The sequence below is a fragment of the Prosopis cineraria genome, unplaced genomic scaffold (genome assembly GCF_029017545.1).
Source record: "Prosopis cineraria cultivar Desert tree isolate PC_DT_omini unplaced genomic scaffold, ASM2901754v1 PC3, whole genome shotgun sequence".
NCBI lineage: Eukaryota > Viridiplantae > Streptophyta > Magnoliopsida > Fabales > Fabaceae > Prosopis > Prosopis cineraria.
In genome coordinates this window covers 37,495,295-37,504,904 of record NW_026555334.1, presented here as the reverse complement: position 1 = coordinate 37,504,904, position 9,610 = coordinate 37,495,295, and the positions used below count along the sequence as shown (strand labels likewise).

General features: G+C 33.8%; 2 protein-coding genes across 3 annotated transcripts; one reads left to right on the top strand and one right to left on the bottom strand.

Annotated features, from left to right (window-relative positions):
- Positions 1–1,290: 1,290 nt before the first annotated feature.
- LOC129305583 (uncharacterized) lies at positions 1,291–1,917 on the top strand. The gene has a single exon (XM_054945576.1). The coding sequence runs from the start codon at positions 1,291–1,293 to the stop codon at positions 1,915–1,917; it is 627 nt and encodes a 208-aa protein (XP_054801551.1).
- Positions 1,918–5,375: 3,458 nt separating this feature from the next.
- LOC129304853 (phosphatidylinositol 4-kinase gamma 1) lies at positions 5,376–9,500 on the bottom strand. Of its 2 annotated transcripts, XM_054944680.1 has the most exons (4): positions 8,616–9,500; positions 8,204–8,308; positions 7,483–7,826; positions 5,376–7,403 (listed from the first exon to the last, which is right to left on the bottom strand). In XM_054944680.1, the coding sequence occupies exon 4, from the start codon at positions 7,279–7,281 to the stop codon at positions 5,692–5,694; it is 1,590 nt and encodes a 529-aa protein (XP_054800655.1). In that variant the 5' UTR covers positions 7,282–7,403; positions 7,483–7,826; positions 8,204–8,308; positions 8,616–9,500; the 3' UTR covers positions 5,376–5,691. The 2 variants fall into 2 exon arrangements, with proteins under 2 accessions (XP_054800655.1, XP_054800654.1); XM_054944679.1 differs by lacking the exon at positions 7,483–7,826.
- Between the last annotated feature and the right edge of the window lie 110 nt (positions 9,501–9,610).

The following is a 9,610-nucleotide window of genomic DNA, read 5'->3' as shown; positions in this document are numbered from 1 at the left end:
AGTTTCAATTAATATTTTTTTGAGAACTATAAATTAATTATCAATATTCTATATTTTGATTTGGAAGGAATATCAACTGGCATTCACTTTTGCTGCGCTCATTAATAAAAGTGTGTATATGAAAGAAAAATAATTAATGCTATAAAAATATGTAAGGTGACTTATAATTAAAATCAAGAACACCTTCTAAAATCCGTCTTTTATTTAGGACGTACAGAATGGACTGCCAAATTTTACTCAATTCTTCCAGAATTTGCTAGCTTTAATTATTCCCCTTTCATTCATTATTGTTTTGCTTATTCAGCAAAGAGCGTTATTGCAGATCTAAAAAGAAATTTACCAGGAGATGAATTGTCATCAGGTTATATAACTTTACTTTTTGTCCTGGCCAAAAGGCGTTTAACTTGTTGATGGGCCTAATTAAAAAGGTTATATATAATAATAAACCTATTGGGACTAAACAGAATTAGAAAAAAATTATACGTTGCTTTCTTCAAGGTGAATTATGGATGGTTGCTTTAATGATATAATATGAATATGAATAAGAATGGACTTGTCATGGTTAACCCTACTGAACCAGGGGTTAACATTTGAGTTATTGATCATGCCCAGTGTGTTTTTTTTTTTTTTAAATGATGCTTACTGGGCTTAGACTACTGTTTACAGCCACAATAGTAAAAGCTAATGGAACAATCCTTTGCATATATAGCAAAAAAAATGTGGTAATTTTTATGGTAGTTTTGAGGTAAAAATTAATTAATCAATTAGTATATGCATATTAGTAAATTTGCAATGAGATCGATCCGATCCTTTAGAATTTGCTTCATATCTTTAGCCATGTTTGAGTAAGAAGCACAAGCCGCAGTATGATAGTGTACACACAGAATATCAACAGTAACAACGCCTGGAGCAGTTTGATTTAGTAGATGAATCAAGCGGAGAGAATGATGAATGCAGAGTGAGTCATAAGGAAACATAAATCCCGGGCAATAAATTACATGAAAGAAACAAAATCCACTTTCATAAAGTCCATATGTATAATAGGTCTACAGAAATAATAAGAATAATAAAATATACTCCAAAAGGGTAACAGTTGTAACCTGGAGTCTCCTTAATCATGAGTTTTGCTCAGCCCAAAGAAACAATTAATTTGTTTCCTCTTATTCGTATTCTAGTATTGCAAGATTCAGCCTCCCTGGTAAATAAATACCCCCTCCTTCTCCCAGAAAGCCACACAACACAAGTAGTCTTTGTCTGGCACATAGACACATCAAAGTCAGAAGAAGAATAATGTCGGAGAGAATGAATGTGGGAGGTGTTGAGGACAGAAAGATGAAGCGTAAGCTCGAGGAGGCGGCGGAGAAGCAGGACGAAGAGACCGAACATTTTCTGTCTCTGAGGCTCTTCAACAACGCCGACATGTCGAAACCTTTGAAGGCGGCGGGCCATGGTGGTGGTTTTGTCAGCAAGAAACCAGAGGGAAGGAAGAAGGAGTTTGGGTGCAAGTACTGCATGAAGAAGTTCAAAAGCTCGCAGGCTCTGGGCGGTCACCAGAATGCACACAGGAGAGAGAGAGTGATCTGGAAGATGGAGAAGGAACTCAGTGCTTTCGGACACCCTCATCACTTGTGTCCTTGCTCATCCATTATTGCTAACAATGGTCTTCCTTTAACACCCTCTCGTACTGCTTCGTCGTCTTCTTCTGCTCCTGCTTCACCTTTCATTAATCCGCATTTTCATCGCCACGGGATTAATGGGAGTCACAGTCGCGTGCCAAATTGGACTCATGGCTCTGCTCATCATCAAGGCCAGCCCAAACCCATTTTATCCTTTGGGATGAACACTTCTGGGAATCCAAATGCTGTGGAAAAGAAGCCTGCTGTATCCTCAGGTCTCGACTTATCCCTCAGACTCTGAAGAACAAGTTCTGCTCTCGTGACTCCAGCCCAGGATCCATGAACACACATGTGTCTTCTTAGTTTCTGCAGTCGTCTTATGTTTTACTGTCGATTTATCGTTACTGTTTGTCGTTATTTTAGAATTTCTTTTCCTTCCTTAGAGTGTGTGTATGGATCTTGGTGCTTCGCATCATTTACTGTCACTGCTTTTGTTATCTCATGTTCTGTCTGAAGATTTCTGCGTTCATGTTTTTTTTTTTTTTAATATTAAGAAGTCATCAGTGTCTAGATCTTTATTTGGAAATTGAATGAAGATTTTGAAAGAAACATCGCTCTACATGTGAATACGCAGTGGTTTTGACGTTTGCTGGGTCGTATCTCTAACATTGAATCTTAGCACTCTGATGAATCCACTTGAAGACAACAGGTCAACGATAACTAAACACCCTTCTGTGCCAGATTGATAATGATGGAGGTGTCAGTGTCACTGAAGTGAACTGAACTGCACAGATAATTTCTTACGAGTAATGTTAAGGGTATTTCTGGAATAATTGTTGTTCCCTCTGTGTAGAATGATTTCAACCCTGTTAAAGAACTAAATTGCATCTTCATTAGTTTATACTTTTTCGTTTTACGGACCAATTAATAAAATATCATTTTTGAAATCATTTGACATATTAAAATATACTTTCCATCTCAATTTATAAGATATTTTTAAATTAAATTATACTTTTCTGTTAAAAAATATAAGACATTTTTAATATTTTAAAATATAATTATTATCTTTTTTTAAAGGTGTCCCTATTAATAATGACTTTATATTTATTGTAGGATATTTAATAGGAGTAAATATGAAAAGATAGAATTAGTTGAAAAATAGATAACTACTTTATTAAGAAATGAGATTTGATTAAAAATATTTTATATTTTTTAATGAAGGGAGTAGATACTAATAATAAAGTTTGTTAAATACATGTGCAATTTTATTTTTTAAAATAAAATTATATTTTTAAAAATACCTTTTATTTAATACTTTATTTATAAAAGAATATTTAAAAGAGAGAATATAATGGAAAGGATAATATTGAAAAAGTATCATAATAAAATTTTATTTTTATCAAAGTGTCTTATATTTTAGGACACCAAATTTTCTTCAAAAGTTCCTTATGATTTAAGATAGAGATAGTAATATATTTTGATGAAATAAAACTTCATTAATTATAATTGTTCTAGTATTACCTTTCATTTTTTGTTATATTTTCTCTCACTTTATTTAATATTTTATGAGTAAGGTTATATTAAATGAAGAATATTTTTAAAAACTTTATATTTTTATTTTAAAAAATAAAGTTATAAAGTAAATTTAGTGAGTCTTATTAATATCTTCAATTTTGTCTAAAAATATTTCAGAAATTAACATGGAGGGAGTATGTTAGTATCAAATTAAAAATATTAAATTAACCACTCAGTTTTAAAGTCGATTGTGTATTGTTTTTGTTTGGTTTTTGAAACGAATTGAAAATTTTTTTTGAACACTTACCCTCTATTAATATCATAATAATCCCGACCACACGCAGTCTCGTTATTTTAAGTTAGAAAGTTGGTAAGTTCATGTAGATTTTACTTTTAAATCTGTTGATTTTGTAGCAAGAATTTCGTACATTATTTATTTATTTTTAAAAGAATGCGTATGTTTTGTGCTTTTACAAGTTAACAATGGACTCATTTCATAAACCCCCCCCCCCCACATACACACTAACACCAAAAATAGGGTGCTTTTCAGTTTTTACATCAAATATAACTAAAGAGTTTTTTTAATACTGCGCTGCCCTTTCTTTGTCAACTCAATCCAGAATCAATCTTCAAATTACAGATACCCCAGTGTCAACCAAATAAAAGATTATTTTTAATTACATTGAATCTGGAAAAAGTGACAATTATATCTCAAAATATGAGTCTTTTTTTTTAAGCTGCCTCCAAAATATAAGTCTTATTTGATAATATCCAGGGAATTAATTGCTTTCATTTTTTTTTATTTGCCTTTGTCTACAATTATTAAATCCTATGAGTAGTTGTTTTTGAATTTAGTAGAGGTTTATTTGGAAAGTGATGTAAATTTTTAATGTATTTAATGAGTATTCTCTATTTAACGCCCTTTCAGTTTATATACAGCTAGGCAAACCAGACTTAATATTTTTTAAACTGGAGAAAGTACTCTATAACTCGAATCATTGCATGGGACCCATAACTTCCATAAGAGTCTCTGTATCTCTTCACGCTTTTCATGGGAAATTCCCTCCACTTTTAGTCCTTTTCAATTCTTTCCCAGTTTCATCAATTATCGGATTAAATTTAAACAATTTAAATTTAATATTTTATAAAATTATTTTAAAATATTAAAAAATACATTTTGAATGGTGTAGATCAAATTTATAAAATATTATAATAATACTCCTTCCATTGCATATCTACACGATGTAGATGAAATTTTACTATATAAAACGTATTTACAATTTATTATTTAATAAATTCCATCCATTTAAATTTAATGCAAAGCTAAAGTTAAGGGGAGAGAATCATCTTTTTATCTTTTAGGCCAATCCCTCCCCTTCCTTTCTTACCTGGGACCTTCAATTGCATCATTTTTTTAGTATAAATCTTGTGTTTTATATGTAAGGTATTTATACTAATAATCTTATAATCTAGTGGCATGTAAATTCTTTGATAAATGAAAGATTGTGAATTCCATCCTTCTCATATTGTTAGTACTTACCCTTCTTTAAAAAAAAAAATTAAAGGTAGTTACAACTTCACCTTCCTTGAATGAATAGATGTTGTTCTGTATATTGAACATTAAATGTTTGTTTGATTTTTAGTTTATGAAAAATTTATTTATTAAAAGTTTATTTGGTGAATTTAGTAGAAATCAATTACTATAATGAAATTTATATTTAGATATATTTTTTTAAAAATTAGTTTGATAAACTAAAAGTTGTTTAAATTAATAATTATTTACACTTTTAAAATATACTTTTGAATAAATAATAACCAAAAAAAGAATTGATTTATAATAATTGATAATTTTTGTTATACAAATATAATATATTAGAAATGTTTAAAAATTTGAAAAAAACTTAAAATAACATAAAATTTAATGTTAAATAATAAGAATAAAAAATATTTAGTTTAATATTAGAAAAAATAAAAACATAATAAGGGTATCATGGTCATCTAAAAAAATACTCTCATTTGCAATTTTAAATCCATCAAAAAGTTAACTTGCCAAATCCACATTTTAACTATATTTCAACCCATTTTCAAAAAATTATTTTGCTCACATAAAAAATCCCTCAAAAACATGTAACGTCTGAAATGTTAAAAAATGAATGTGAAATGCTAAACGTTGAAAATCCAAATGCACTCTAAATTTGTCTGCGAGAGCAAGCTTCCGCACGCTTACACAGTATAGCAGGAATCTGAAGTTGGACAATGGAAGTAACTGGTACATATATAATTTTACATAATAGAGGATGGCAACCCACCTGGGTCATAGTTTGCTACTAAAGTTGACGCAAGAAAGGGATATTAAAGGGAAAAAAAAAAAAAGAGGAAAACAACGAAAGATACCTGGCAGAATGAAAAGGATTGAATCACTTCCCAATCACTGTTCCATCCTTGTAAATTTGGATTTCACCTTATAGACATCTAGAATTGCCTACTTGTGTTTTTTGGCATATAAATATACATTGACATGTAAACTCTGGCTTTTAACTATTATATGTATAGAAGATTCCTAACACCTTAACTTGCACAAGGTTCCAACTTTTGCTTCAATTCCCGCACTTCTTATCCCCAAACACGCCCAGCAAAAGCTTCTCAAGGTTTCCAGAAACGATCCCCATTCGCCTTGGTTCATTTCGCCAAATGAAATGACCCCTTTTTTACAATTCTGGTTCCATGAAGACATACTAACACTCTTTGTGAGAACCCCCTTTGTTTCATTCTCACTCTCATCGATCTTTCCAGCATCCAAGGTTTTGTTTTGATCATCCTCCTCACTCGATCCATCCATTGATCCTGCAAATGGAAAACCTGGCGTTCCAAAGCCCTTGTTCAGTCCGTCTTGAGTTGGATTGTCGAGTTGAAACATATTAAACCCTTGTTCAGTTTCTTCTTTCATCTTCTCCAGGTTGGAACCACGAGGGATAATAGCCTTGGCACGAACACAAATATCTTCCAGTTCACTAGGCATTTCCTCTCCGCCACAGAACTTTCGAGTCATCATTTGACCAATATCACCAATACAGGTGCCAGCAGCAGCAGCTTGCTTCAAGAAAATGGTGCAAACAACAAGAACCCTTATAGCACACTCCCTCAGAGAAGGAAGCTTAGTTCTTAGAAGCTCTGCATCTTTAAATGGGTCGAGTTTGGATATGTAATCGAGCTCAGACTCAGAAAAAGGAATGGAGGCTTGCGGCCAATGAAGCCACTCAAAATATGGATCATCCAGCCACTCAGGAAGGCAAAGGCCATGGTCTATGGGAACAAGATCACCAAATCCACAGGCATTATAACTATGGTGACCTTGTTTCTTCTTCACAAGCATATTTCCTGCATGTCTGTCAAGATTTAGAAGCCTGATGTCTAAGATCCCGATCTTGTGAACAGAAGCAACAGAGAAAAAGGAAGGGCCCAACTCTGCTGCATCAAAATCATGATCAATGAAGCGTTGGAGGGAAGCGATTTTACAAGGTATTGCTGATGGCACTGCGACTGCAGCATCGGTAAAATAAAAGGCAGCATGAGAGAACTTGACCAAAGCAGTGGGAGGCACACCAGCAAAGCTTCCATGGTCGAGGAAACAAGCAGCTAATTCACGTATCCCAGTTTCACCTACCCGGATGGAGTGCTTCAATCCAGGTTGGCCAAACATTCGACCCCTCAAGCCTTTTGGATTGTTGAAGGCTAAAGGTTCTTCATCTGCTGGCTTGGCCACGGCTATATCCTTGCCATTTTGGCTGCGGAAAACATAGGCACCACCTAACCCTTTTGAGACTGGAATAGGATGAGAACCAGAGGCCATAGCTATGGCAACTTCTACAACTAGAGCATGTACCGGAGCTCCACTACCACCAACTATCTCAATCTTGGGATAAGAAGCAAGCTCTTCATCTGCTGAAGGGGTTAAAGGTAGGCATGGAGTGGAGAAACTGCGGGGAATATTGTTGGATTCAATTGATTGTTTGGAAGAGTGGTTGAGACTTGTTTGGTCAAGTTCTATAAGGTTCTGATCAATGTGACCATAGGATTGGAGCTTGCATCGGCTAAATGGCTTAAACCCATGATTTTGATCTATGGCTACAGCCATTGTGGAGAATCTCATTCAGATGAGAGTGGCAGCGGCAGCGCATTCCAAATGCGATTATACTATTAAAAATGGCCGGAAAATTAGTTTTCTGAAGGTGACGACATCTGCAACTTCAAAACAAGAGTTTCCTGGAAATGCTGCATATGCAGAATTAATACACGTGATTGAGATATAGTAAAAGTGGCAAGATATAATAAAATGGGCAAGGAAACCAACCAACACATGTTACAAGAGAGGTCCCCCATAGTGCGTAAATCTTCCAGACATGAAGTTATAAAAAGAGCCTTCAGTAATTGCATGGTTGTAATTAAGAATAGGAAATGAACATTCATATGCCATTAATTGTAAGTGCGAGAAATGAGAGAAATTAAAGAAGAAAATTTATACGCACTTATCACAATTTAATGAATTTATTGCTTCCCAGACACTCTGTTGGGCAAGAGAAGTGGCAACTAGAGGCAAATGAATCATTTATTACCCCAACTGTTCAATTTTTGTAGCGGAACGCTGACTTGATCAAATGGAACCATGAAAAAACAAAATCAACGTTTTCGTGATATCTGTGATTTTCAAAAACACTAATCAAATTTGTCATGCAGCTCGGCTTATCAGTTGAATACAGGATAATAGAAGCGATCATATTCAAAGAAAATAATAAGCAAGGGGGGTGGGAAAACTTGAGACATCTGTCTCCACAATTTAAGCTTTCGTTGAAAATCATCTGTTCGAACAATTATCATCCCTAAAAATTACGTTATACGTGATTAGCTATCACTCGTAAAACAATTGTTATGTTTGATGATGTCATTCAATAACATGCATGATCATCATTTTACTTGCCATCCCTTGATATCATACAGGAACATATATGTAATATATGTATATGAATACAACAGACTGACAGATTTAAAAAAAAAAAATGCAATTCAATTCTTACCGAATATTGTTCGAAAGGGGTACATTCAAGATGAGGGCTTAAATGCTGGAAACAAAACCGAAAGGCAGGCTGTCTTGTTCACATTTTTATTGAATCCCTCATAACCTGCACGGTTTTCAAGGAGAAAAGAAGAACCGGTGAAGTTTCGATCGAAGAAGAGCGAAGAATAGAAAACATACTGAGAGAGAAACAGTAAGAACAAAGCAGAGCCCTGTATACAATATTACAATACAGGTGCTGCATGCAAGAAGACCCAGATTGAAAAAAACAGAGAGAGAGAGAGAGTGACAAGGCCATCACGAGATCTGAAACGCAGTCATTGATGAATGACAGAGATGAAAATTGACATGCATGAGAGAACATCTGAAATAAATCAAGTGAAAAGGCGAAACAGAAAACAGGAAAGAATTACCCTGAACACTGGTAAGGCATTCAGGGGAAGCCATGGAGAAGCAAAGGGAGCGCAGAGAGAACGAAACAGAGACCGGAGCAAATGGAAAAAGGATTCCACCGCCACCCCCACACACCCTGCCTTAATAAGAATTCCCTCGCTATCCTCTTATGCCTCTGCCAGGTGCTTTCTTTCTCCTCTGCCTCAATCCAATCCACCACACTGCCTGCGTTACTATTTTTGCTCTTTTCCCTATTTGGGGCCTCCCCTTCCCGCACCATGTGACATTCAAATCGATGCCTGCATTTCGATCGTCAGTGTCAGACATGTGATGTGATCCTCCATTATGCTTTCTGTCTTCGTGCCCACCGGGGCCCACCTTTTCATCCCTGGGGCCCGCACCTCCCTTTTCTACTGACTCCCATTCACTTCATGCGTCGGGTCTGGCCTGCACTGATTAACTATTATAAATTTAAGAAAGTTTGTTGAAATGCTAATATTTTTTTAAAAAACTTTTTAATTATCTTGTCACAGAAAAGCTAGTTTCTTATAATTTAATAAAGAAAAATTTAAATTTTTATTAAAAAAAGTACATATATTTAATACATAATTGTGCTTTAAATAAAAGTATTTTTAAAAAGACGACATTTATCAACAATAAAATTTTTTAAATTATCCCATTAAATAGTACTCATAAGAACTAGTTAATATCTTATATTTTAAATTATTTAATATTTTTAAAAAATTTCTATACTATGAACGTAAGGGGGAGTATTTTTTCACTGAAATTCATAGATCATATTAATACTCCGTTTATTACGTCTGTGCTTTTATAGAATAAATTTTTGTTGTCGCCTTTAGAATTTCAAAGCAATATTTAAAAGACACTTCTAATTTTTTTTTTGCTAACTATTTTTTTAATACTCTCATTTAATTTAACAATTTAACTAGCTTATTTAATATCGTTAATTAAACACTTACATTTATTTAATACAGTTTTTGGAGATGAGACCAAG